We start from the raw sequence: 27778 nt of genomic DNA on the forward strand, positions 1-27778 counted from the left end.
CTTTTAAATTCTCTCGCTCAACCAGCATCGCTCAGGTGCACATGGAAAGATGGCACCCTCAACCAGGAGGGAGTCCAGCTCCACCCCTAGCGAAGTCGCCAAGAAAAAGGCAAGGCCCCGAAACAATATCCCTCGCATGGCGAACACTAAACCCATTTTTGACAGCAGTCGTCTAAAATGACCCCACAGAAAGAGGCTGCTTCATCTGCAAAGCGTCCCTCATCTTTGTCCCCACAACTCCAAGACAGAAAGGACCTCGGGCCAGGCTAATATATTGCTACGAAATGTTGATATCCATGTGACGTGGCCCGAATACTGGAAGCTTGATGGATCAGATGCCCTTGCACGTGTCTTGGATGATGCCAGAAAACATGGCTTTGCGATCCCACTTGAGGACCAACTTGAGCGAGACCCCCTAGGCTTTCAGTCCGGAGAAAGCTTTAGGGGTTATCTTATATCCTAGAGCCCTACACCAGGAATCCAAACTAATCATCATAATTAGGTTCCCTACGTTTACATTCCCAGAAAGATGGCTCTCAGCCGTGCCACCGGTATTTCCCGCCCCGTCATCGCTGCCTCAATCCCCACCAACTAGGCTAATGAGCTGGCCGCTTAGATCCGGGTTATCAAGAACCAGGTCGAGCGCCTCATGATCTAAGATGTTGTCCTAGACATGATCGGGAGGAGGATTGGACTCCGAATAAGTAGACTCGGAAATGGTTGTTAGCTTTAGCATCGGATTTCTTCTGTGACATGAGGACTTCCTGTTGTCGAAGTGTGCAACTGGCTTGCTTAGCTTTTGAGACTAGGTTTTGCGTACATAGCCGGGACAATTGAGACACTTCGAACTTTGAACCGAGAGCGTAGTGAATCTTGTGAAACAATTGAAGGATGTAGCCCTGTTTCTTTGGCAGATCATATCATGGCAGGGGCCTGAACGCTCAATAGAACCCAATCAATTCTCAGCTGAACATTGGGTGTGCCGGGACACCGGGCGGTCCTTTCCGCATATCTAAACACTGGTGTTGAAATGCCCTGTATGATACCGAGCGTCCCGATCTGGTATACAATATGCTAGAGAGAAGACCAAGGAGTACATCCCTACTCTGTACTCGATCCTACACAGTTTACTTCCTTTAACCCCTTGGAGGTCTCGGGCCATGCGCTAGGCGGGGTAGGTGCATAGTACTGCCAAGAGACTATAGCCTCTGCAGTAGATGAACCATTCACATCATGACAACTCTTGAATGTAATGCAATATATAGTTTTTGATAATGTTGAGAAGCGGACCAATTTACCATACCGTGTATACTTGGCTAACAAAACATTTCAATAAAGATAGTGCAAAAGGGGGTTTGGCAAAGACGGAGGCTTGCGGATCTCCCGTACTCCGGCCCGCCACAAAACCAAAATGCAACGCCAATATTTTCTTTATGGGTGTGAGACCTCGAGGGCTGGTACCTGACCGCTACCTATATGCATAGATATATACCATGCAATTTATGTAACCCGGAGGTATAACTGAATATGAATCTCAATACTTGTTATACGTCTCGCGGTGCGTATCTGTATTTACGCACGTGTTCATAGGACATCCTTCCAAGGAACCTTGGGAGCTGAGGAAACTGCCTCGATTGGTCAATACCAAGCATGTGACCCATTTTGGCTGACAACGTTGTATTGTCCAAGTTTTTATTTTCAAATTGGCGACTAGTAGCCCCTAGTCTCCTGGGCATTTCATTAGGGAAGTCTGGGCACTCTATAATTTTGATGGTAAAGTCGATTTCCTATAGCGAAAGGCGATGAACTGAGAAATAGGATACAATTGAAGACATCCAATATGTCCGTGCTTCATTTCTGCAGTACTAAGAAACGATCTCCAAATCTTCAATTCCTCGGATATAACCTGCCACCAGAAAATATTACATATCCCACTAACATTATCATTTCGGCCCCCATAACTTGTGCAGGCTTATATGCATAGGTTCAAGGGTATATGGATAGTCCCCACGAATGCTCATTCGTATTCCAAACTGCCAAGATTGATCAACGTAGAGATTCTACTATTCGAGTAAAGCCATATATATCCCTATAAGCCGTTTCTTCAGCTCGGGGGCAGTGTCGTGTGGTCAGATTCCTGCAATGCGACCTCAACCGAAGAACCAATTAATCGCGTCGGCGCATGATGGTTCCTAATCGGGCATCCTATTCCAAGATTCTGCGATGTATTACCACTATTAGGGAGGTAGTTTAGAAGCCTTGGCCTTTCTTCCGAAGAAGTATAAGTACCTTGAACTATCCTCTAGAAACTCATCCTCTTGGACATCAAACCTTTCTGAACAATCAACGACCTTAAACAAACCACAATATCCAGCACTTTCACAATGAAGTTCACAGCTATCTTCTTCACCCTCATGGCTGCCACTGCCGTCAGTGCTTCAGTCCTAGATACACGCGACACCTGCGGAAGTGGCTACGATCCCGCCCAAAGACGCACAAACAGCCCTTGCCAATCGTCTAACGGAGACAGACACTTCTGCGGTTGCGATAGGACCGGTATTGTAAGTTGACATATTCAGTTTGCAATATCCGCTCCGGTTTACTAATGTGTCTTTCTGTGAAAAGGTCGAGTGCAAAGGTGGAAAGTGGACAGAGGTTCAAGACTGTGGCAGGAACTCGTGCCACGGTGGCACCGAGGGAGGAGCCAAGTGCTAGATTGATACTAGCGGGTGAGCTGATATTGGGATTGGAGTGGTATTTTGGCCCATCTCCCACCGGAACTACTGGGGCAACTTGGAAGGATTCAACATCAAACAATTTGCTGGCTGGCTTTCTGGAATTCAGTTCAACTAAGCTCAAACCTCGAACCAGCGTGTTACTTGTCAATCATTGATGGGTAGATGGTATACACAATTCATTCAAATGTTAACCTCGTCTCATTTGGACCTCTGGTTTTGAACTCTCTATGTAGTAATGCCCTTTGTGTTGGCGTGATAAACAGTAGGAAATATTTGACATATGCAGTACTCCCTGTTTGAATCCTTCATGAATAGAGGGCAAATTCAGGGTAAACCTTTCTCAGATACCGGTCCTTTTTCATCAGACTTCGATAGAAGTAGACAATAAGGCCTCCTAAGTTATAGCCACGTGAAAGACTCTGAGTTAAGAATATGCACAGCTTGGCTCATTGTTTTACTCGAGGGTAATTGAATGTATTACCGTAATGTTAGCACTATGCCAGCAATTCAGGACTGTGGAGAATTGGAGACATAATTTGAAACATTTGATGTCACCCGAAGTATAATTCGATATGCAGTTCGGGGTTTGTTTAGGCCCCATGAGGCCAGGATCTACGTTTTCAGATAGATCATTCTTTCTCTCTCCCTCCGCTTCCATAGTGAATACATATTATGTCTCCATTGAGATTATCAGCATTCAGAGAATTGCAGTTAAATCTCATTAGCATCGGATTGTTGTTTCAGCACTAATCTTAATTGGTTTGGCCCCAAAATCGAGTCCGGAAGATTTGGCGCTGTCGACCCGTCTACTAGCGTTTATGCAGTCAGCTTCACACACGATGCGCCATCAGACTAATGAATACTACCCTTCCTGTCTTGGAATCACCAAAATGAAAAGTGCAAACATCATACGATAATCTGGACAGATATAGTAGCTGACTGATTTCATGAATTCACGTGACGTCAATTATTACCTAGGTAGTATTGTAAGCCTCAGGTAATCACATTCGTCCGATCTGGGATATTTTGCTTTACCCTTCCAGATCCTTTTGTTGACAGCCCAGTTTTACTCAACTGCCAATACTCGAACAAGTCATCCAATGACCCATGAAAATATCATTGGAGACAAATCGTAAGAGTCAATTAGACACAAGCAGTCAATGGGTGGCACAAGACAACCTAACGAACCCGCCAGATTGAACAGCCCGCAACTGCCAACGTTGGAAAAAAGAAAAAAGGGACAAAAAAACAAGATCACCAAGCTTTGTGGGGGATGAGTTGGCGTTCTTAGCGCGGCCCAAACAATCGATGGCGTGATGAACAGGGACAAGGCGTGTCTACGGCCTATGTAGGCGACGGAAACCAGCGAACACGAAGCCAAAAGAAAAGGGTTGACAACGAAAATCGAACGGCAATTGGCACTCATATGTCTCGCGAATAAGTTGCCGCGCAGATAAGCCAACTAAATTTCAAACTTTACCAGTCCAGTCTTACCCCTGATGATCTCGATTCTCGACACTCTGCGCTCTCGAGCTTCAACTTTTGTCATCCGTATCGCACTTGATTGCGGGGATGTGGGCCTCCCCGACAAGTGGAGCAGTTCGTTTCTCCCCATGACTCGTTTCAAGTCGAGGTACCGCAGCTAAATTTCGGGTTGGCACATCTATGTGGGAACTTCATCTTTGAATATATAATGCTTTGATCCCTCTCCGCGTGGTCTCTTGGCACATATAAATGGGCCACGATAAGCAGTATTGGCTGAAAATTGCTTGAGTTCTGTTAGATGATTCTGAGATCATTTTTATTCCAAAATAATGCTTTGAAGCCACGTGACACTCAGTATCCCTGCCAGGATTGGCAGGATTCTCCCTTGCTGAATTGGGGAAATGCATGAAAAACCCCCGAATCTGACACAAAACCACCCATCAATCACGCCATCAAAACATCCAATCGAAGTCAAGGAAAAAGAAAGAAATCCACTGAATAAACTTGATCTGGGGTCGATACAAGGGATATGATTAGACACATGGAGTTTCCAACCTGATCGGGGTTAGATTGAGAATGCAAACAAGCTATAAGGCGTTGTCCCCTGCCACGTTCCTACCCCTTCCCTGTTTTCAACACGACATGTCAGAAGCGCCCAAATCGCCTGGGCTCGAGCCAACGGTGATCGAGGACCCAGTTGTCCCTCGAGATGAGGGTCCCGACGCGAACTACAAAGCCAAAGCTGAGCTTCTCAACCATGCGATTCAGACGATCGGAATGGGCCGATACCAATGGCAGCTCTTCGTGGTGATCGGATTCGGCTGGGCGAGCGATAACCTGTGGCCTATTGTTACTTCCCTGATTCTCCCCGCAGTGTCGAACGAGTTTCATCCCTCGAAAGCGCCGATGTTGACGCTGGCGCAAAACATCGGGCTGCTGGTCGGCGCTGTGTTTTGGGGGTTTGGATGCGATGTATTCGGTCGCAGATGGGCGTTCAACCTGACGATCGGAATTACAGCGGTGTTTGGCCTGGTCGCGGCGGGGTCGCCCAATTTCGCAGCTATATGTGCATTTGCCGCTTTGTGGTCTGTCGGCGTCGGTGGGAATCTACCGGTTGACTCGGCCATCTTCCTCGAGTTTTTGCCTGGATCGCATCAGTACTTGTTGACTATCTTGTCGATTTACTGGGCTTTGGCGCAGCTGCTCGCCACTTTGATTGGTTGGCCGCTGCTTGGATATAGGACTTGTGGTTCAGCAGAAGGATGTACGAAAGCTGACAACATGGGATGGCGATGGTTCATGATCACAATGGGTGGTATCGCGATGCTCATGTTCGTCGGTCGGTTCGTGTTTTTCACGATCTTCGAGTCGCCCAAGTACCTTATGGGGAAGGGGAGGAACGAACAGGCTGTGGAGGTTGTCCACGAGGTTGCTCGAAGGAATGGAAAAACGTCTGATTTGGCGAGAATCGAGCTCGACGCCTTGGACCAGGGCGAGATACAGCATTTCAGCGCGGCGAACATCGTCCGCCAACGTCTAGAAACCGTGCGGTTTGATCATATCCGCGCTCTTTTCAATACCCCCAAGCAAGCATGGGCTACGACCTTAATCATCCTTGTCTGGGCATTTATCGGTCTCGGCTTCCCATTATACAATGCATTCCTTCCATACATCCAGCAGTCCCGTGGCGCTGAATTCGGTGATGGGTCGACATATATCACGTATCGGAACTCGTTGATTATTGCCGTGATGGGTATCCCAGGCTGTCTGCTCGGTGGAGTGCTGGTCGAACTACCAAGCTTTGGCCGAAAAGGTGCTCTCAGCAGTTCCACAGCCATAACTGGAGCCTTCCTCCTTGCGTCAACCACAGCTACCACATCAAATGCTTTGTTAGGCTGGAACTGCGCCTTCAATTTCATGAGCAGTCTCATGTATGCCGTGTTATACGCATACACGCCCGAGATCTTCCTCACCAAGGACCGTGGTACGGGCAACGCATTAACTGCGTCTGCAAATCGGATCTTTGGCATCATGGCTCCTATCATTGCCATGTTCGCCGATCTCACGACCGCTGCTCCTGTTTATGTTAGCGGTGCGTTATTCATCGCAGCAGGCATTCTTGTGTTGTTTATGCCGTATGAGTCTCGCGGAAAGTCGAGTCTGTAAATATGCTGATTCAATCTGTCCTCACACCTAGAATAGTTCAAGGATGGACCTTGATCTAGTCTAGATGATGAGTAATTGTTGCCCCCTGTGCTTGTAAATCGTAAATATTCTTCATACCAATTAATCCCGGCAGACAACCATATTGTCAGACATGATATCATCGTATACTATACAATATCCACCCAAACCGGAGAGCAAAATGACATCATACCCCTGGACTCCAAACTTGGATTCAGAACATCTCACCAGTCACCTATTGGCTACACTCATTTTAATATAACAGACTTTCTAGAAACACACATCTATTTACAACATAGTCACTACCCACATGCGACCGGAGAATATCAACCAATAATGACCTCATAATTCATGTTGCGGGGGATATGGGTACTATGGGGTACAGCCATACGTCAGATGAATACATCCAATTTATTAAGCCTGATCATGGTGGCTGTTAGGAAAAGATCGCCCTTGTTTCTGACCTGTCATTGGGCACCATCGATTGCGGCGCATGGTTGCTTCATATGACAGGCATACAATATTAGTGGAGGTTGCACCTATTATATCATGGCCATGTAACCGGTTTCAGGGCGTGGCGTTGATATAAATACAACGCCCACGAATCTAGCATACTCTCAATCAAAATACAAGAACATCAAACACTTTGACACTACCAACTTCTTCAACCACATACTCCTACAAACTACACATACCTCTCCACATAATCACCATGTCCAACGATCAGAATCGTACGTTCCCCATACACAAATCCCACAATTCAACTCCCACTAACCAATCAATAGCCGGACTCCTCGGCGGCCTAGGCGATACCTTGGGCAAAACAGTCGGCGGCGTGACCAACACACTAGGCAGCACAGTCGGCGGTCTCGGCTCAACCGTGGGCAGCGCAACATCCGGCCTTGGAAATACCGTCTCGGGCGCAACAGAGGGTGTTGGGAATACTACGAAGAGCGCTGGTCAGGGCGTGCAGAGTGGTGTTTCCAGTCTCGGCGGAAAGCAGCAGACTGCGGATAACCCTCTCGGTTTGAACCAATAGGTTATTGTTATTTGTGGCGGTTACATGTATTACTAGTTAGCGAATTTATGATCCAGGCCGTCGTGCTTGTCGTTTTCCTTTATTTCGTCTCTCGGGGAATTTTCATATGCCCATGGTCAAGGTTGTAAGATTATATCTGAAGGTTCGCATTGCAAGCCCCGTATATGTCAATCAACGTAGTACTACTAGTACTACCACGCCAGTTCCGATTTTGCTATACAACTAGACGCCTCCAACTGCGAACAGAAGTTGTCATCATCTGCCGAATTCTTAGACAACTGAGCCTTCGGGGGTGGCCGGCCAAATCTCCGCTCCTTGCTTTTCTTCACTTTTCCGGTGTTCCATGATCATTTCTCTGACGCTACTTTGGAAGTGGATGGGTCCCTAGACTCTCGGTTAACCACTGTCTAGGAGACCCATGATGGACTACTATCTTCTCTTTGCTGGGGTGTAGTTCACCATTGGTGAAAATCCCAGCACTCAGATTCTCCTGCGTTCCAACACAAACCTACTTGTCCTCGTCGAGAACCTGCCTGTAAAATGCGTTGATATTCTCGAATTCTTCATCGGTGGCATCTCGGTGGCGGTATACCTCGTTCTCAATCTTGCTCGAAGTAGTCGATACAGGAATCATGCGTTGGATATAGAAGAATTTATCACTGATTCAATGTCCGTTAGCCCAGCTCATCCACTCGGCAGCGCCAAAGGGGTATGTACTGTACTCACGTCACCATAACAGAAGCGGTAGGATAGAAGTAAGTAATCGTCCGACGAAACTGGCTATCAGCATCCACCTTATTGAAGATATGATGCTCCATATACCGGGCCTTGGGCTCAACCCGATACCTTGACAAATCTGAAACGCCGTTGATAAGCGGGTGAGAAGTAGCGCAATGGTAGCACTCATTATAATTCTCAATGACACCCTTCCAATTCGCATCCAATTCCATCTCCCAATAATGGTCGAACTTGAACTCGGCAGTAAAATCAAAATCCTGCATTCGAGGGTCCTCATCAACCTTCTCGTACTCGTCTTCCCATTTCACATCCGTCTCACCGGCCTGCAGATTGACCCACACAAAACCAGCTTTGTCGATGTACACGTGGATAGGGAACAGCGAGTGCTGGGTCTTATCAAAATCGGGTACAGTTTCGAATCGGGGAGCTTTGGCGGAATTGCCCTTCAGGCCGTAGGACCATCTGTGGTACTTGCAGCTTAGGATAGATGTTGTGCCGGAGGTTTAAAAGTACATAGATTCAAAAGGATTTGCATATGTCAAATAATAAGATTTTTTTTTTTCAAATGCCACTTTACCCTAAGTCCAAAATATCAAGAATGGAGGTTAGAACTTTTGGTTGAAACTGATTTTCGATACAATACCATTAAGCCGCGGCTATATATAAAGGAAACAGACAGTTGCTAGATGTGGAGTAGCAAGTGTTGAGCTGCCGATTCATTATGCGCTAATAATGGCCAGTTCCCCCAACTCCTCGACGGCTGGGAATCCGACGTAATGAACAGCCGAATCGCGGAGCCAGAAGATATCATGGGGGCGTGTGTATTCCTCGCAAGTGACGCCAGTTCGTATATGACCGGGTCGGATATTGTTGTGGACGGTGGGGTGACACGATGGTGATAGACAGCTGCGAAGAGTGGGGGTTTCCCCAGGAATCGATTCCAAATAAATAGAGAAGATGCACAAAATGAATGGATTTTCCAATTAAGTTGAATTTCATAATATCACCAAGTGCAGACCACGAAGGTTATAGAATTGGCCCTATCAATACGTCCACTACCGTTGTGGTGGTGGGCGCATCGAGACATTCAGACAACTTGGGTTAGGAGATTCATTATTGAAGAATGGGGCTCGGGTTTACGATATCTCCTTCTGGGTATGTTTAAGTCAATTGCTGCTCCTGGGTCTGGCTGATAAATTGGTAGGAGTCAACCGCCAACGAGTCACTGAGACGCACAGGTCGCAAAACCCACTACCCTGAACACGTCGGTTCCTCCGATCCATATATTTTGTTAGCCCATTAGGGAATGGTTGAGGAGGTCATGATCGACGACATGGAGGCACGAGGTGTGTTCGTCACTCGTAATAGTAAGTTCGTGTCTTGTTCGCGTGTGGATGGAACGACCCAATTGGATATTGTTTATGAGGATGTTGCTACAAGTACTTCTCACAAGATCAGAGCGGACTACCTGGTTGGATGCGATGGATCTCGATCTAAAGTCAGATCATTTATTCCGGATGCTGAGCTTGACGGAGAATTAACAAATGAAGCTTGGGGAGTGCTAGATGATATGTCTCTCCGGTCTATCAAGAAGAACATTGCCTAACCCAACAAGCGTCATCGATACGGACTTTCCTGATCTATGGAGCAAAGTCGCTCTGCGATCTCATTTCGCTGGAACGACCTTATGTATTCCACGCGAGAGAGGTATGACGCGATTATATGTCGAGTTGAGTTCCACCGATGAGGAGCGAGTGGAAAAATCAAAAGCCACAACAGAACACGTCATGGGCCGTGCCAAGGAAGCAATGCATCCATTCAGCCTAGAGTGGAAGACAGTGGAGTGGTTCGTAACATACGTTGTGGGTCAACGGGTTGCGAAACGATTCATGGATTCAGAGGTAAAGATATCCATTACAGGTGATGTATGTCAAACTCGATTTAAAACTCGCCTTATCCCTGAGCTAACCTATACACAAGCGGGTCACTATCATTCAGCTCTTGCAGCCCAAGGTGCGAATACAAGTATGCATGATAGCTTCAACCTCGCATGGAAGCTCAACCTCGTAGCCCGAGGACTTGCCAGCCCATATTTACTCCACACCTACGAAGCAGAAAGACAAAAGATAGCATACGACCTTACCAAGTTCGATTTCGAGCACTGCAAAGCATTCGCGGCAGGCGATGCAGAATTGGCCAAGAACTTCGACGACCACATTCGATTTACATCCGGTGTTGGAGCCGAATATGCTCCAGGGATGTTGACACAACCTCCAACAATTACATCTCCTCTCAAGCCTGGAATGCTCCAACTCCCAGCCAAAGTCACTCGCTATATTGATGCTAACCCAATTGATATTCAGCTGGATATTCCGCTATTGGGTCAATTCAAGATCTATATTTTCGTACCGGATCTTTGCCGCTCACGGGCATCGCTGAAGTATATCTGTCAAGGAATGCAATCTATTCTTGCTAGTGTCAGTGTGCGAGCAGACCAGTCATATGAGAAACATCCGAAGGGGCATTCTCCGTCAGATGAATTCGTTCAGGCTCAACGCTACATTGCTGTCTTCAACGCTTGTACTTTTGCGATGGTCACGCAGTCCACTCAGTCTGAGTTTGAATTTGTCGATCTACCGGAGATACTCCAGACTAGTCGGTGGACCTTGTATGTCGACAATATTGGAGGGCCGAGTTGTACTAACAAGTGGTTTGGGGGTTTGAATGGGGAGAGCATTGGGATAGCTGTTCTGAGGCCTGATGGATATGTTGGAGCTATTGACACTTGGAACCCCAAACAAGTCGGTGCGATAGGGCAGTGGGTGCAGGATTATCTCTCTTTTATGGTGTAGTATTCGATTGAAGGGCTTCATTGGATGTCTGTTTAGAAATCACAAGACACCATCATTGTCAACGCCGCCTTTTCATCTCTTTTGCTTTTTTATTCAGTTTCCCCTATTAGGCTATTAAACTATTACAAATTTTCCTTCAAATCCAATGTGCAAAATGACTAGAATACAGCTTGCTTTCCAACTCGACTTTTCGTCCTCTTTTTTGGTGCTTTGTTCCTTTTCGTATGATTATAGCGAGCTTGGTCGTATTTTAAACCTTCTCATACCTCTATAACAACATTCCATAGCGTGATATACAATGGCCTATGAGGATATATATTTCACAGAATGCGGTCGAAATTCTCACAGATTACTTACATACCATAACAGACGTAGGGACTATCAAGCCTGCACCTGCAGTCCAAGAAAAAAAACAATTAGCAATTCGATCTCGTCAAAACCGGAGTACAAGAGTACTGATAATCAACGAGATATCGTATCTTAGAGGGTGGGGAGGTCATTTTATAGTGGGGGTTGTCTTTCTTGATTTCGATCATCGAACCTTTACCACTCATCCCACTATTCAAGATCCCACCTTCAATGGAAAAACCAATAATGGAATCGCGAAAAATGGCATACAATTGCCCCTCCAAGCTATATATATCAGTCCAGCCAAGGCCAAAATGGGCTAATCATAAAGTCAATATATCCTTGCAAAATGGGCTCAATCGCAATCACCGATCCTTTGTTCGAATCCGTCGGTCTGGGTGCTCTGACTCTCAATCACCGCGTTGTTTTGGCACCACTAACGCGGATGAGAGCGGGCAAGGAGTCTGAGGGTGTTTATGTTCCGAATGAGCTTAATGTCAAGTACTATTCGCAGCGAGCTTCGGGGGGAGGGTTTATGTTGACCGAGGCAACTCCGATTAGCAGACATGTATGTCAAATTCCTTCCGGTCGAGCAGGTCAATTAATTTGTGAAATTAACTTTCTCAGGCTGCTGGATACCCGGGAGTACCTGGTATCTTTACTACCTCGCAAATCGCTGACTGGAAGGTTACCGATGCCGTGCACGCCAAGGGGGCTTATATATACTGTCAGCTGTGGCATGTTGGTCGCGCCACTGTTTCCACCTTGGGATGTTCGTTGAAGTATCAGTCAGTACAAGCAAATCCATCAAAGAAACTTCTGAATTTATTTTCTTTCAAAGTGCAATAGCTTATATATGGCCGAATACCAAAAGCCTAGCAGACAGTACACTTTCTGCCTTTAAGCGCATCAACAACAGCGTAATACGCTGGCTTAGCCTCGAGGGTATCATTGAAAAGAGTCGCACCTCCCTCCCCAGCAAAGGTTTCAGGCACCCAAGAGTATTTATCATAAAAGTCCCAAACAACAACACCAAGACAGCGACGTCCAGCCTGGAGACAGCTTTGAACAGTGACGTAGTAGTCCGAAGCTTGTTGTTTCTGGACATCGGCAGTATAGTACGGCTCCTCCGAGAAGCGAATATCAAGTTCAGTGACGACGACATCCAAATCAGCCTTGATATACGCCTTCTTAGTAGCGACTTGGTCGGCAAGGGAGGGCGTCTGGCCAACAATGAAGTGAGATTCGAGACCGATACCATCAATCCGAATTCCGCGCTTGCGCAGATTCTTAACAAGCTTCAGGACGGCATCAGCCTTTGGACCAGGATTCTCAATGCCGTAGTCATTGTAGTAAAGCTGAACCTTGTGCGCGCCAATCTGGGCCAGAGCCTGCTGCGCATACTGGAAGGCGAGATAGAAATATTCCTCGCCGATGGTATCGTACCAGACGCTAGAGGAGAAGGTGCCGTCACCGTCGATGGCTTCATTGACGACGTCCCATGAGGTACACTGCTTGCCGAAGTGCTGCACGGTCTTGAAGATGTGGTTCTTCATAATTGCAGTGAGCTCCTTGGCGGTCCAGGTCTTGGAGGTCACGAAATCTGAGACCTGGCTCATCCAGACCAAATTGTGGCAGCGAACTTTGGAGTCAAAGCGATCGGCTAGGTCCATGAAGTAGTCACCATCGGTAAAATTGAACTTGTTTTGCTCTTGCTCTGTGTACATGAACTGGTGGTACGAGCATAGTTAAATGTTAGTCGCGCTTGACCCAAAGATCCGATTTAGATGTTTGATTCAGCGTACCTTGAGCGCATTAGCCGGAGTGATTTCACCGAACTGGTTCTTCAGAATCTTCAGGTACTGAGCATCGGTCGTCTCGCCCGTCCCGGGGATATCAGCAGCTGTTCCGAACCATTGTTGACCCCGAGCTTGGGCAAGGGCATTGAGGTTGTAATTCTTGCGATCTTGGTGATGGGGTGCAGCCTGGGTGAGACCAGCCAGTAAGGCTACGGTTACAATGAAAGAGCGCATTGTCACCGACATGTAACTCAAGATGCGAATGAAGACGAGACTGCAGCAGACGCGGAAAAGGACTCATTTTAAACCAGCCGGAATTGCAAAATTCCTATATACCCCTCTCGATAAAAGAGAGCTAATCCCACTTTGCAAAGGCCCGGGAATTCAATGTGCATGATGAAGCTGAACATCTGCCGGTTCATCGGTTATAGACGACTTTCCGGGGTAGCGTGGGGAAATTAGGCTAAATTACCCCTAGCAGGAGTAGACAATGTTATTGAATTATCATAATATTTGCCGCTCAACACCACAACGACGGTGGTTCGACAGGAAAATTAAGTTAGGGGAGTAGCGTGGTGGCTAATCCAATTCTGCAGGACCTGGACCGTTAGCTCGGATTTCCCGTTTAGCCAAATTGTCACACAACATCTCATGGCCCCATTTAGCTCAGGCAATAATTCTGTAACTTGCTTTTTCTTTTGATGGGGTGGTAGAATATGTTGTATGCCTTGCCATGCAGAGTCTAACTGCGGCATCGGGTGTATCGCAACAAGGCAGTCAACTGGGGAGATTTCTAGCACTCACGTGTTGCACAAAGGTTGCACCTTAAAGCCAAATCTACCTATCGTGTGACCAAAAGTACACTTTCCTTCGACCAAGACCGGCAAAAATGCCAACAGTCTCAGCCTCGGCAGGAACAGACAGGGGCTTGAGTCTAGTGTTCGGAGGACTGATAAATACCTGTCAATACTGGCAAAATATAGTTTAGAAGACTTTGGAATGCATGTTGCAGTATCGAGATTAATAAAAGCAGCAAATAATTATCAGAAGGGGGACATAAACAATATATGTTTCCGTCCACCGCCGAAGATTAACTCCGTCAATATATTGACGGCCTAAGGCAAATACTTTTTGTCGGAGCATACAGACCGGCATACCGGGGATTTAATTAATCCAGGTTGTGCAGTAATTTTGAATTAGTAATCCGTAATCCATATAAATTGCTAGGAAAAGGGATACTGAAATACAGAGATTTTAACACCATTGATTGGACCCATACATTTCAGGATACCAGTGTATTCGACAGTTATGAGCCCGGTTCGCACCCAGTAAGGCCACGATCACCAAAGTATAGGGCCGAACACCCCCCAAAGCTATCCCCAATAGCCCCTGAAGCGGTACAGCAACCCCTGAAGCTATCCCTATAGCACCCAGCGCTGTATGGCAACCCTGAATCCATCAATGGAAGCAGCATCAATTCTCTCCGCCATGAAGGGCGATAAACTGAAGGACTCGCCGCAGTGGCTCACTTGGTATGCTCGGGTGCAGCTATATGCGACACAGAAGAATGTTTGGGACCACTGTGATCCCAATACCTCCCCTACTGAGAGACCGGAAGCTCTGAAAGAGCCAATTGAACCGGAATACCCAGAGGATGGGAGTGAAACTGATCGGAGATATTGGAGAGATCGTATGGATATATACAAATTGAGATATGCTCGATGGGAGAAACAGGCGAAAGGACTGAGCGATGTAAATGAATATATCCTCACCTACCTGGATTCAATGCACCATCTCAATCTGATAGGACATCATACACCGTATGACAGATTGGTATACCTGAAATCTCGCTTTGCTCGGTCGACGGCGTATGAGGAGGAGGTTCGAATGAAATGGAAGGTCTTCGCTATGCAAAAACCGACGGGGGATATTGAGCTGTGGCTACAGCAGTGGAATTCCCTAAGAGAGCAAGCGATCAGCCTTGGTATCAACGTTGGAGATGCCAATAGGGACTTCCTACACGCAGTGAAAGAAGTGCTTCCTATCTGGTGGCAGGGTAAATACCAAGAGATTGTCATCGACAAGAAGGTGTACGATACCCGAGATCTCATCGAATCTTTTCGCGCAATGAATAGAGAAATAGGGGTGCTAAAGGTATCATCAACCTCGCCCCCGAAGAGCGCCTTTTCCACCTGGCAAGGGCACCCAGAAGCTAAGCCTGAAGCCAAACCCCAGGCTTCACAGGCTTCACAGGCTTCACAGGCTTCACAGGCTTCACAAGAGAACCTACCCTTCGAAAAGAGGAAATGCCCCTGTGGTAACACCCATCCTAAGCATAGGGTCACCGAATGCTGGGTTTTAAACGAGGAAATTCGACCGGAAGGGCTGAAAATCAGCGAGAGGAAGCTAGAGAAAGCAACCCAGGTGTTAGCAAAGAACCAGGCCTGGAAGAAATGGGTGGAGAAAACCATAGCAGAGTCAAATCAGCTAAGGCAAGCCGAATCCGCCAACCAAGTCAGCTTTGCGACCACCGTCCAGCACCAAAAGGATAAGCAGCAAGGTGCGGATCAGAAGAAGCAAGAAGTGATTAGCCAGCGTGCCCTATCCCTTGCTAAGGAAAGCGATCCTATCCTAAAGAACCGCTGGATTTTAGACACCGGTTCTAGCTCCCATGTGTGCAATAATCGAGATCTCTTCGTCCAATATACCCCAAAAACCACCTACCTCACCACTGGAGACAGCACCACCGAAGTGCTAGGGAAGGGTACGGTTAAATTGGTGGGAAGACACCCAGTGAAAGGGAGAATGGAGATCACCCTAAGCGATGCACTGTATTCGCCAGGATTCCACACAAACCTAGTATCGTACTCGATGCTGATGAAGAAAGGGGGGATATGGTGCCAACGTACAAACTGTATCCGGGACCCCAACGATAGGCCAGTCGTCTGTGTGAACCTATGGGATCAATTCAACCTTTGGATATTCGACGAACCCGGGGAAGCACCGCCTCAGCAAGCCTATTTCACACAGAGGAAGTCAGTGGAACCCCTAGAAACAAAGGCATCAAGCGAGCTATGGCACCGGCGATTGGGCCATATTGATCGTAAGAGGATGAAGAAACTCACCACTATGGTGGAAGGGGTTGTCCTCGATGATGAAGAGAAGAAGTCCACCGAGCAAGAATCCCTATGTCAAACCTGCCACTTAGGGCGAGCACCTAAGCAGATATCAAGACGACCAGTTGGACGCACCTTTGGCCGTTTTGGAAGGGTCCATTTTGATCTAATCCAGATACAACCAGCATACAATAAGCACCGCTGGATATCCCACTTCTATCTAGAAGGACCGAGGTTTCACTGGATTATGACCCACGAACTAAAGCCTGAGTGCCAGCTAGCAATCAATCGCTTTGTGGAACTAGCAAGGAACCAGTGGAAGCTGCCAATCAAGGCATTCCACTATGACAATGAGTCCTCCGCCGGAAACACCGCCGAGTATAGCCTCAGCTCAGATGGTATCCTGATATATCACACTCCCCCTGGGCACGCTGAGATGAATGGGTATGCTGAGAGATCTGGCGGGATGATTATAAGCAAAATGAGGATGCTTGCGCTAGAAGGGAAGCTGCCAAAGGACCTATGGCCGGAGTTTGCGAGAGCCGTAGTATGGATTTTGAACCGTACGCCGTCGTATATCACCGCCGAGAATCGCTGGGTCGTGCCGTGGGATGAGGTACGAAAGGAGTTTGCACCGCAAGCACCTAAAATCAACCTATCCAATGTTAGATTGTACGGGAGCTTGGCCTATTGTAGGATTGAGAAGCAAGTGAGAACCGACAAGATGAATCCACGGGCGGAGATTGGTTTCTTGGTGGGATATGTGGCATCAAATATCTGGAATATCTGGTTTCCACATAGTGGAAAAGTGAAGCCTATTAGGGACGCAGTCATCGACGAAACACGGAGATACACCCCTGATTATGAGAGATATCAGCCAATTCCTATGCCAATTGTACAAGAACCACAGGAACTCACCGCCGACGAGGTTGTCAAGGTGATAAATCAACTGCTTACTAGTCAGGAGACTAGGGAGCAAGAGGAAAGGGATCCACGGGATCTAGATGACTCCCAGCAACCAGATACCCAGCGGAATCAGCAGCAAAATCCCCAGCAAGAAGGGATAAATAGGGAGACTACCCCACTTCAGGGGGTGAATCGAGATATATCAATACCCTCACCGATAGTCTCACAAGCGATTCACCGAGTCCCCAAAATCCAGAAACCTCAAGCACCGCCAGGTGCTTTTCCAAGCGACGAAGACCTTCCTCCGCTGCCGATTACCCCGCCCCGAGAACGAGAATCCGAAGCCGATGCTGGCCCAGGTCAGGGGGTGGATATACCAGACGGAGACCTGACCCACCACGAAGCTATTTCTGAAGCTATTTCCGACGTGGAAGATGAGCTAGAAAGGCAGCTATAGGCAGAATTGCTAGCACCAAGCAGGGAGATCACCGGTGGAATTGACGCAAGCAATATTATCAGCGGCAAGCGAAGACGTCAGGCGAGACGAGACCAGGATTTCGCCTACTCCACTTTGGCTACAGAAGAAGACCCGCCAGGAGTACGACACGCCTTTGCAGCAGGCTTATACGCTGAGAAGCCAGAGATCCGGCGTCATCGAGATGATCTTCCACCAGTCCCTAAGCACTGGAAGGATGTTATGAATCATCCTTTCCAAGAAGGCTTCCTCGCAGCAATGAGAAAGGAGATCAATTCCTTAACCGAGAAGGATACCTACGAGGTTGCAGAAAGGCCAAAGGATAGAGGCAAGCAGATACTCCCCTTGCTATGGGTCTTTACGTACAAATTTGATGAAGATGGCTATCTTATCAAGCTAAAGGCTCGTATCTGTGTACGAGGAGATTTAGAAACCATTTCTCATGAAGAAAAGAGGGCTGCCACCCTAGCAGCAAGGACAGCAAGGATGATCTTCGCCTTAGTCGCTGCCTTTGACCTCGATTTAAGACAAAGAGATGCTGTGACGGCGTTCCTGAACAGCAAATTGGACAAGGATATATACACTTATATGCCTGAAGGTTTCCAGATTCCAGGCAAGTGTTGGAAGCTCCGCCGAGCTTTGTACGGTCTACGAGTCTCGCCTAGGCTATGGCAACAAGAAGCAGCCAGCGTACTCCGTAAATTAGGGTTACAGCAAGCACCTGAAGACCCATGTGTTTTTATAGGAGAAGGACTACTAGTCTTCTTCTATGTGGACGATATCTTGATCGCCAGCCACAGATCTGTACGGGAGAAAGCAAAGCAGCTTGAACGAGATCTAGAATCCCACTGGGAATTGACTGATCATGGAGAAGCAGCTTGGTTCCTAAATATCCGAATCATCAGGGATAGGGAGCAGAAGAAGCTATGGCTATGCCAAGATAGCTATGTGACAAGCATCGCGACTCGGTACAATCTGATAGATAGACCACCGGTTTATACCCCACTACCAGTCGTCGATTTGACCCCATTTCAGGGGGTGGCCACCCCGAAAGAGACCCTTCTTTACCAGCAAAAGGTGGGATCTGCTGGGTATGCCACCACTATCACGAGGCCCGACGCCGCAAAGGCCACCGCACGCCTAGCGCAATACCTAACAAACCCAGGTCCCCAGCACCAGCAAGCAGCTGATCGGGTGATATCCTACCTACATTCCACCCGGTGTCTTGCCATTGAATACGGTGTAGGTTCGGGGATAGACTCGGTGCAATTCGCAAGTGATGCTTCGTACGGGGATCATTCTGATAGAAAGAGCTCAGCTGGGTATATCTGCCAAGTGTACGGTGGCCCAGTGGACTGGAAGGCGAGCAAGCAACCCACAGTCACCACTTCCACCACCGAAGCCGAATTACTCGGGCTTTCCGAAGCAGCAAAGCAGCTTCAATGGTGGAGGAGACTACTTAATACCCTTGGTTTCAACCCCTCCCACGAATTGACCATCGATTGTGACAATGAGAGAACTATCAGCCTATTGAAGAGCGAGGATACAGCCTTCGAAACAAAGCTTAGGCACGTCGACATCCATCGCCACTGGCTGAGACAGGAAGTCAAAGAAGGGAGGATACAGGTGAAATGGGTGCCCACAGCAAGCATGGCAGCCGATGGACTCACGAAATTGCTTACTCGGCAAAAGCATGAAGCCTTCATTCAAATGCTTCATATGGTGGATATAGGCCACTTGATAGCATGAAGAAACAGAGATCAGTATGCCGAGGTGTGTGGGGTTCCAGCAATCCCATACTGGCATCGCTGAGGGGGTGTGTCGGAGCATACAGACCGGCATACCGGGGATTTAATTAATCCAGGTTGTGCAGTAATTTTGAATTAGTAATCCGTAATCCATATAAATTGCTAGGAAAAGGGATACTGAAATACAGAGATTTTAACACCATTGATTGGACCCATACATTTCAGGATACCAGTGTATTCGACACTTTTACCTCAGGCTGCTAGCACTAACTAGTTATTAAGGTCTGTTCCAAGAGTTCTGACTCTTTCTAATTATGTATACTTATAGCTAAAAACTACACAATCTACGGCAACCATCGACAGGTTTGATGTGGTCATCTGCAATTCAATTTGCGACTAATTGACCATTCCACCAAGACTACCTTTCCGTGCCACTAATTATTTGCCCGACACTGAGCTCAAACAATAGTAACAGGCTCAGTACCGAAAAAGGCAGAGACATTGGCATAGTCCTCGCTGCACTCAAAATCCACCGTCTGGCCCTTGGTAAAGTAGACACAGTCTCCGGTCTTGAGGGTGAATGTTTCGCCGCCATGAACACGGGCCTTGATCCATCCTGCCGTCACATAACTGAATTCGTCACAGGGATATGTTATAGTGGCGGTGGCAGACTCACGGAAAGCGCCAGCGACGCGCTTGCCATCTGCAGAACGGAACATGATAGCTTTGGTGCCCTCCCATTCAGGGAAGGCCTCCCAAGCGAAGGAGTCCCATTTGCCGAATGCGACTGTGTTGGGCTCATCGGAGCCATTGATATTGCCTTGGGACTCGGGCATGGTAGGAATTGGATTGAGGCAAGGATTTGAAGACTGGTGGGTGGTAGTTATCTCGAGATGGGATTGTTTCTTTTTTGGATAGATCATGCTTCCAGATCACGTACTCTTATACCCCATCCTCCAAGGCTTTGAACTAGCGGGTGTTACAAGATTGATGCTGATGGTGCACTTGTCTTCCTGTAACATAGCTACACATGACACTTACGCATACACCCGTTGGCCTTCCTTGGTCTCGTGGTTGGGTTGACAATCGAAAATGGCAGAGTCTTTTCAATAGGCTGTAGTGTTACATTTTAGTTGTTGCGTTTTATCTATCGCTTATATAGTAGGTAGACTAGTATTTTGGGACGATGTTTGTTCAAAACTTCATCTCAAGGCCCCCCTTCCCCATTTGGCACGGTATCATAGAAATGACCTGCTGAAACCCCATTGATGTAACGCCCCTGTACCCTAAAAGAAGCAATGTTAGGAACTATAAGTCAGATCCTTAGAGCTTCCATGGATATTTCCAAAAGTTTAGAGTCACCCCATCACTGATCTTACTAGTCCAATTGAGACAACCTAAGCATTCCGATGGCTTCCGTCTTTGCTTTCTCGCCAGCGGGTAACTTTGCGCCTTCTTTCCAAATTTAAAACTGCGCTGGTATTTACTTTCCGGCCCTACATAGAAATTAGACTCATAGGCTATCAACAAGACTTGTCGGCCACACCATACAGTACAACTTGTCCCGCAACTGTACAAGCAGTTATAATATATGTCGGGGGTGGTTGAGATACGTAGTCACATGTCCAGATCTCTCCAGGCGATTTTTTCTAGTTTTTGTCCCTCAGATGCTTGTTTCTTCTTTCTGCTCTAACAAAAGGAAGATAAGATTTCAAACAAATAACCCTCCTTGATCCACACATGCAGTATTGTTCGTGGTCATGCTAATTGTAATCATTTATATAAGAATACCCAGGTAGTCATTTTATGCAGCCTTGGGATGTCTTTGTGGTAGTCTTTTCGAGTATTTCTCTTATATCTCTTTTTGCATGTCTTCTAGGTTCCTTTTCTATCTTCCTCTCAAAATATCTTCTCCCCATTCTCCGTTTCCTCCGGCTATATAGTGGAACAAAACGTAGAATGCGCAGACAGCCTTTCTATGTATGTATAACCTGTCGTTCGTGATCCGGCTATCTCCTCACTATGCGTCCATGATAATTCCTTGTGCCTAGCTCAAAATTCCAGACAAGAATACAGTCTCCCTAACTCATAATTGGATACCATGTTTCTTATGGTCTAGCGGCTGAGGTATATGACTTTCATCACGAAGCCTAGCATGGGACATCAACATTGAGATACGGAAATGTCGCATCAGGTCTAAACTGCACCATCATTCAAAGCGGCATTCACTCCCTACCGATGTATAAATATTTATGTCCATGGAAATTTCCATGAAAGGTTCTGATGTTCCAGATTAGCTGCTAAGAGTCCTCCGTCGCTTCCCAGGCTGCCGCGTGCTTCCACAGAAGCCACCACCGATCAACCACCAGCCAGCACGTGCTGGAACGAACCATTGCATGACATTCCACACGCGGGGCCCGATTTTCCGAATTAACTGATTCATCATCTCGTTGTCGGATTGGATGACAAGACACTAGCGGCGCATGGCACATTCGAAGCTTAATATGGCGTGCGATGTAGTTATCTACCGGCCACTCCCGACCACGAGGCGCAATAATTCAGATATATAAGCAACACTCACTTGGAGACTTGACCCATACAATCCTGGAATTGTTTCGCAAATATGGTCGGACAAGCATTGACTTCTGTGGCCATCGTTGGTGGCGGACCCGGAGGATTGGGAACTGCGATTGCGCTATCAGAACTGCCGTTTCTGAAAGTGACTCTGTACGAGAAAAACACAGAGCCCCGAGAAGCCGGTGCTGGCATCAGTCTGACTACGAACGCGTGGAAGGTTCTGGATTTACTTGGAGCTAGTGATGGCGTCAAAGGGGGCTCTAAATCCAATACACACCAAAGGTAAGCGAGGCTTTCCCAGCCGCGGTAACATTCGATATATATGTTGACCTTAAATTCAAAGAAATGCCTACACAGGGAAGGTTTTGAGCATCAGTCCTCGTCCAGAAAGCTCGTCTACAGGTGACCGCGGATCAATCCGTGCTCGTAGAACCCGACTGCAGTCAGCTCTGCTATCAAGAGTGCCCGAGGGTTTGATCCAATTTGACAAAAAGGTTGTATCGTTGGAAAATCTCCCGGGCCAGGGAGTTCGTTTGGTTTTCCAGGATCACACGGAGGCGATCGCTGACATTGTCGTTGGAGCGGACGGGATACACTCTGTTCGTCAATCCCCTTGTGTTGGGCCTGGCATTCGTGACTGACCCAGCTTTGTGGAGTAGATTGTCCGTAGGACTCTATTGCCTGATCATCAGCTTCACTTCACAGGCAACTCTGCATTCCGTGTTCTGATTCCGAAATCTCATCTGGCGCATATCCCGGATATCACGACTACATCGTCATGGTGGTGGGGCGAAGCTGGTCATGTATATCTCTCCGATGTGGATGATGAGGAAGAGACCGAAGATCCACTTTTTGAGATTACTGTTCGATCCTACCGTGAGCCCGAGGTGTCGGGGAAGACGGTCTTTTGGGGTATCCCTGCAGCCAGCGAGAAAGTGGGATCGCGTGTTGAGGTACGACAGAGCTTTGCTGGATCGAACCCTAATTGCTAACATATAAGACAGACATTCGACCAGAGAATAAGAGATGCAGTAAGCGCAGTGACTGAAGGAGAATGGAGGGAGTTTGCGACATTCGCTGGGCCTCGTCTGAACAAAATCACCGACTGGGATAAAGTCGCCCTTATCGGAGATGCCAGTCACCCTCTTTCGGGTAAGTCCAAGTGCTATCATTAATAGCTTATTACCATGTCCAGCGCTAACACCCTTCCAGGAGCGTTTGGCTCTGGGGCGACATTTGCCATGGAGGATGGTTGGATTCTCGCGCGCGCGCTTGAGCTTACGCGGTTTGCTTCTCGCCCTGCACGGGATGCTCTGGAGATCTTTGAACAGATTCGGTCTCCATACTATGCCAAAATGTAAGTTCGGAGTTGATATTATGGGAAAAATGGCTTGGGTCTGACCATGGTTTTTCCCTTCACAGGTATCAGCATCTAGACGAAATACGTGACAAGACGCAACAACTTCTAGCAGAAGAGAAGGATTTTGATGTCATTCTGCAAGCTAAAATCGACACTTTCCTCTATGGAGACAAGGATTTCATTTATCAGAATGATATTAAGAAAGTATGGGAAGACTTTCTTTTAGCGGAGCAGACAGTGTTGTAATACTTAAGAATTACCCTGAATATACTATTTCCAACGTGGATTTATAGTGTATGTTGGTTATTTAGTCATTTTTTTATTCCGAATTGAAGTCTTTGAACGCTAGTATATAGGCCAAGTCCCAGCCTGCGCCTTAAACCTCGGCTATGTTCCTCCCAAAATGGGCTGTGCCTGAGGCACGAAACCAATAGCACAACTGCCAACAGAATAACAAATACAGCAAAGGCCTTGCATTAAAATTCTTGAATATTCTCGAAAAGATCAGATCGAGGAAATTCATGATCTACAATTTACATAGTGCTTGGTTTAATGTTATGCAGATCCGCTCCATATTTGTGGTATTGTGGATCATCGTCAGTATTGGCACTTTCAAAGGGGTTCCGGCAAGCTTTTTTTCGCCCTGTTTGGCAGATCTTCGGGTATCAGAGGACAAGGATGGCAAAGCAGAATGATTTCTCCATAGTTTTCAGGTAGTACGTACTTTGTGTAGTACTTGTGAGTGGTGTGATTCTATACTTTACAAGGATTGGGGAAGATAACTAGATGACTAGGTGTGTGGGGGGGGGATTGAAGGCAGAAACAAATAGTAGAGGTTTATAATTTGACAGATAGAATGAATAGTCCGTATAGGCTAGATGAATGTACTCAGTACGGAGTATACTATGATACTATGAAGGCTGCCTATAGTATCACGTGATGTGGAGAGAAGAATCTGAAAATTCCGTTTTTTCGCATTTTATTTTTTATTTTTATTTTATTTTTTAATGTTTTTTTCCCTCGCCATCAAGGATTCCAGCCCAGCGTCATCCACTTCATCTCCAATCTACTTCTGCTAGGCCCTGTTATATGCTGAGGCCTCTAGCAAATAGATTTGGATCACCTTCGCTGTCTCTCTGGATTCCCACCAGCTGCCCCCCCCCCTGAATCCCTTTGAGCGACCGTCGACTCATTTTCTCGAACTGCGCTGACCGACTCACCTCGGTCTCCGTAGCCACTAATCCTAATCGGGAACCCAGTTTAAATTGCCTTGTTGCCTTGTGGCCTCAGGCCGCTAGGGAACAACAAACACGCGGCTTCGGCGCGACTCAGGTGGCGATTCTCCGTGTAGAATTATCGGCGCTGGCGCATCGGTGACTTGGTTTAAAAATTGCCCTGTATTCCACCTTTCCCCTTTCAAGCTAGTTCGCGATCATTTTGTCTATTCTCGCCCTTGCATGCTTCGTGATCGAATCATTCCATTATCTGCCGCTTACGGCCGAGTGCCAGCGCATTTCTAAAATTGTGTCAAAATGATGAACTACGGTGGTCACCCATTCCACCCTCAACAGCCACAGCAACCTCAACAACAGCAAAATCAGGGTGTCCAACCCCAACATCCGTTGGGTCCGCAGCCTCAACGTCAGCATGCCCAGTCGCCCTTGCTAGGTGCGGGGCCGCAGTTGCCACAACATGGCAGTCCATTCCCGGGCAATAAGCCAATTTTTCGGGGGCAACCTCAGCAGAACTTCGGTTCGTCGCAATCTCCAGATATGCGCAAGATGACCCCAACATCCGGGTCATTGGGTGGGTACCCCACCACCAGCAGTTTTGGCCAATTTCCGGGACAGTTTGCCGCACAGAGCTCCCCGGATCTGATGTCTCGCAACCCAGACCCGATGGCGCTGCAGAACCTCCAGCGTGGGTTTAATCCCATGGCCCACCTTCGGCCGCAGCCGGGAATGAGTCCTACAACTGGCCTCACTCATGGACATCCCATGAACGTTCCTTCGCCGCAGCAGGCGATGAATAGACTACCCCACGCAGGCATGCAGCAGAGAGATAACCATACATCCGGCAGTCCGTCTATGCCTAGCCCATCTATGTTTGCCTTGAATCAACAGCGACAGGCCCAGGCCCAACCGCAGTCACAACCGCAATCGCCACAGCAGACACACCAACAGTTGCAACAGCAAATTCAACAGCAACAGTTCCAGCAGCAACGACTTGAGGCTCAACAGCAGCAAAGGATGGAGCAGCAAAAGCAAATCCAGCATCAGCGTCTGGAACAGCAACGCTTGGAACAGCAGCAGCGGCTTGAGCAACAGAAGGAATTGGAACAGCAAAAGCTAGATGAGCAAAAGATATTGGAGCAGCAACAACAGCAACAGCAACGCCTAGAGCAGCAAAGGCTCGAGCAACAAAAACAGCATCAGCAACGGTTAGAGCACCAGCGGCTTGAGCACCAGCAGAAGCAGCAATTGGAGCAGCAGAGGTTGCAAAAATTGCAGCACCAGTCTCAGGCACACAACCCATACCAACAACAGTCACCCTTTTCCCAGCATACCCAGCCTCCGTTCCACCCATCGCAATATCAACAGCATCAAGCTCAATCGCAACATCAGTACGCCCCACACCAGACACAATTCTCTCAGCCGCAGCAGACCCAGTTCCAGCCATCTCCGCACCAAGCTCAATTCCAGCATTATCAGCCAGGACCGCACTCGGCTGCCGTGCCTTCATCACAGACACCTGTACCGGCTATCCCTGCAGTCACGGAAAGCCCGGTCATGAAGTCTGACGAGTCGAGTCCTATACCGAAGAAGAAAGCCAAACCTAAGAAGGCTGCACCTGCTCAAGCTCAGCCTATCCAAACCCAGCCTCATGCTCAACCTCAACTCAATGCCCCCATGGCCGTTCCGGGTGCTCTCCCCACACAGGCCAATGGACAAGGGCAGATGCCCGCCGTGGCCGCAGTTGGAGGTGACCAAATTGCCACTCCGCCTCCGAAGCGCCGTCGGGGACGACCTCGGAAGGAGGAAGTGGCGGCCAGGCTTGCTGCGCAGGCCGCACAGGCTGCCCAAAACGGCGAGTCTATTCCGGGGGTACCTCAACCAGGGCAGGCTTCATTCACTGCGAATATGACGCCGACTGCCCCAGGCTCCGTCGGACCAAACACCACAATCAAGGGGACACCTATTCTGGGACCGGACGGGACTCCTTTGAAGCGGAAACGTGGGCGCCCTCGCAAGGCTGATCAAATTGCCTGGGCAGCTGCAACGGGCCAACCCTTACCACCGCCTAAACCAAGAAAGCCAGCTTCGGCCAAACCAAAAGCACCTGGCACGGGCCGACCACGTGGAAGACCTCGCAAGGCTGATGTGGCCGCTGCGGCTGCAGCTGCCGCCGCCGCCGCCGCCAGTGGAGATCAGACGCAAGCAGATATCAACCCTCAACTAGGTGAGGGCACAGATACAACGAGCGCACTCAAGCGTGCAACCTCTTCGGTCGATGAAGAGGCGCGCAAACGGCCCTGCCCGACACCACCGCAGATGCTTCAAGGCCAGTCTCTGCCGCAACAGCAGAACCTCCACATGTTCCAACAGAATCAGTCTTCACAGGCCCAGACAAATCAACATATTGGGCAGCCGCAAGTCCAGCACATGCACCAGCAACAGAACCAACACATGTCCTCCCAGCCTGGTTCTCATCTGCCGCATAGCCAACCCATGCCCCAGCAGCCCGGCCAAGCGCTCTCTATGCCACACATGCAAATGCACCACCACTCTCCTGTCCACCCCGCGCGACCCCTCCCTCATCAACAGCCATATCTTCAATCACCGATGCAGCAACAGATACAGCATCCGATGTCGTCTGAGTCCCCTGTCCACGGGATGCCAGGACAACCACGCAGACCCCCAATCCCACAACGGAGCCAGGCCCCTCCCCCGCCTGCACCGCAACATGAGCATCAGCATACCTTCCAGATCCAGATGCAACCGCAACCCACCTAGTGCTGAATGTTTTTCGGGATATCGGTTTCATCCAATCACTGCAACATCCACGAAGTTTCACTTCTGACCAGTATATTTTGACTTGATTTTCATTCCAAAGAACATCGGTGTTTATATCATTCCTGGGCTCTGTCACGTGTGTTCTATTGATCGTTTTACGTCCATGAAGTCTCGTATCAAGTGTTTTCGTGGGCCTATTATGGCGTTGCGTGCTTTTGTCTCATTGGCATCTTAGGCATTTCCTGTTTCCGTCTATTGTTTACTTAGCCTGTCCTTTTTTTATTCTTTTTCTTACATATCTAATGTTCTCAATTTAGTACATACTCGGTTCTAATCTCATTTTGTCAATTATGCCCAACTAGTTTTGTTTCATCTCTCCACATGGTGGCATACAAGAGTG

General features: G+C 48.0%; 10 protein-coding genes across 10 annotated transcripts; 7 read left to right on the plus strand and 3 right to left on the minus strand.

Annotated features, from left to right (window-relative positions):
- Nucleotides 1-2384: 2384 nt before the first annotated feature.
- Nucleotides 2385-2715, plus strand: N7517_010265 (uncharacterized protein; the record flags this gene model as incomplete). Its single annotated transcript, XM_056727988.1, has 2 exons — nt 2385-2561; nt 2626-2715. The coding sequence occupies 2 exons, from the start codon at nt 2385-2387 to the stop codon at nt 2713-2715; spliced, it is 267 nt and encodes an 88-aa protein (XP_056573803.1).
- Nucleotides 2716-4865: 2150 nt separating this feature from the next.
- N7517_010266 (putative sugar transporter) lies at nt 4866-6389 on the plus strand (the record flags this gene model as incomplete). The annotated part of the gene is made up of 1 exon (XM_056727989.1): nt 4866-6389. One exon carries the CDS (start codon nt 4866-4868, stop codon nt 6387-6389), a length of 1524 nt encoding a protein of 507 aa, XP_056573804.1.
- A 730-nt stretch (nt 6390-7119) lies between these two features.
- On the plus strand, nt 7120-7446 carry N7517_010267 (uncharacterized protein; the record flags this gene model as incomplete). The annotated part of the gene is made up of 2 exons (XM_056727990.1): nt 7120-7138; nt 7193-7446. 2 exons carry the CDS (start codon nt 7120-7122, stop codon nt 7444-7446), a joined length of 273 nt encoding a protein of 90 aa, XP_056573805.1.
- Nucleotides 7447-7954: 508 nt separating this feature from the next.
- N7517_010268 (aromatic ring-hydroxylating oxygenase subunit alpha) lies at nt 7955-8995 on the minus strand (the record flags this gene model as incomplete). Its single annotated transcript, XM_056727991.1, has 3 exons — nt 7955-8105; nt 8173-8646; nt 8943-8995. 3 exons carry the CDS (start codon nt 8993-8995, stop codon nt 7955-7957), a joined length of 678 nt encoding a protein of 225 aa, XP_056573806.1.
- Nucleotides 8996-9490: 495 nt separating this feature from the next.
- On the plus strand, nt 9491-11036 carry N7517_010269 (Monooxygenase FAD-binding; the record flags this gene model as incomplete). The annotated part of the gene is given in 2 exon segments (XM_056727992.1): nt 9491-9765; nt 9776-11036. 2 exon segments carry the CDS (start codon nt 9491-9493, stop codon nt 11034-11036), a joined length of 1536 nt encoding a protein of 511 aa, XP_056573807.1.
- Nucleotides 11037-11733: 697 nt separating this feature from the next.
- Nucleotides 11734-12233, plus strand: N7517_010270 (uncharacterized protein; the record flags this gene model as incomplete). Its single annotated transcript, XM_056727993.1, has 2 exons — nt 11734-11952; nt 12012-12233. The coding sequence occupies 2 exons, from the start codon at nt 11734-11736 to the stop codon at nt 12231-12233; spliced, it is 441 nt and encodes a 146-aa protein (XP_056573808.1).
- A 26-nt stretch (nt 12234-12259) lies between these two features.
- On the minus strand, nt 12260-13417 carry N7517_010271 (Glycoside hydrolase superfamily; the record flags this gene model as incomplete). Its single annotated transcript, XM_056727994.1, has 2 exons — nt 12260-13114; nt 13190-13417. The coding sequence occupies 2 exons, from the start codon at nt 13415-13417 to the stop codon at nt 12260-12262; spliced, it is 1083 nt and encodes a 360-aa protein (XP_056573809.1).
- Nucleotides 13418-19886: 6469 nt separating this feature from the next.
- N7517_010272 (uncharacterized protein) lies at nt 19887-20264 on the minus strand (the record flags this gene model as incomplete). The annotated part of the gene is made up of 1 exon (XM_056727995.1): nt 19887-20264. The coding sequence occupies one exon, from the start codon at nt 20262-20264 to the stop codon at nt 19887-19889; it is 378 nt and encodes a 125-aa protein (XP_056573810.1).
- A 1787-nt stretch (nt 20265-22051) lies between these two features.
- Nucleotides 22052-23611, plus strand: N7517_010273 (Monooxygenase FAD-binding; the record flags this gene model as incomplete). The annotated part of the gene is made up of 6 exons (XM_056727996.1): nt 22052-22287; nt 22349-22604; nt 22665-22958; nt 23010-23157; nt 23218-23362; nt 23428-23611. 6 exons carry the CDS (start codon nt 22052-22054, stop codon nt 23609-23611), a joined length of 1263 nt encoding a protein of 420 aa, XP_056573811.1.
- A 1286-nt stretch (nt 23612-24897) lies between these two features.
- N7517_010274 (uncharacterized protein) lies at nt 24898-27378 on the plus strand (the record flags this gene model as incomplete). The annotated part of the gene is made up of 1 exon (XM_056727997.1): nt 24898-27378. The coding sequence occupies one exon, from the start codon at nt 24898-24900 to the stop codon at nt 27376-27378; it is 2481 nt and encodes an 826-aa protein (XP_056573812.1).
- Between the last annotated feature and the right edge of the window lie 400 nt (nt 27379-27778).

Source organism: Penicillium concentricum, assembly GCF_028827145.1.
Source record: "Penicillium concentricum strain IBT 3081 chromosome Unknown utg000006l_segment0_segment0, whole genome shotgun sequence".
Taxonomy (NCBI): Eukaryota; Fungi; Ascomycota; class Eurotiomycetes; order Eurotiales; family Aspergillaceae; genus Penicillium; species Penicillium concentricum.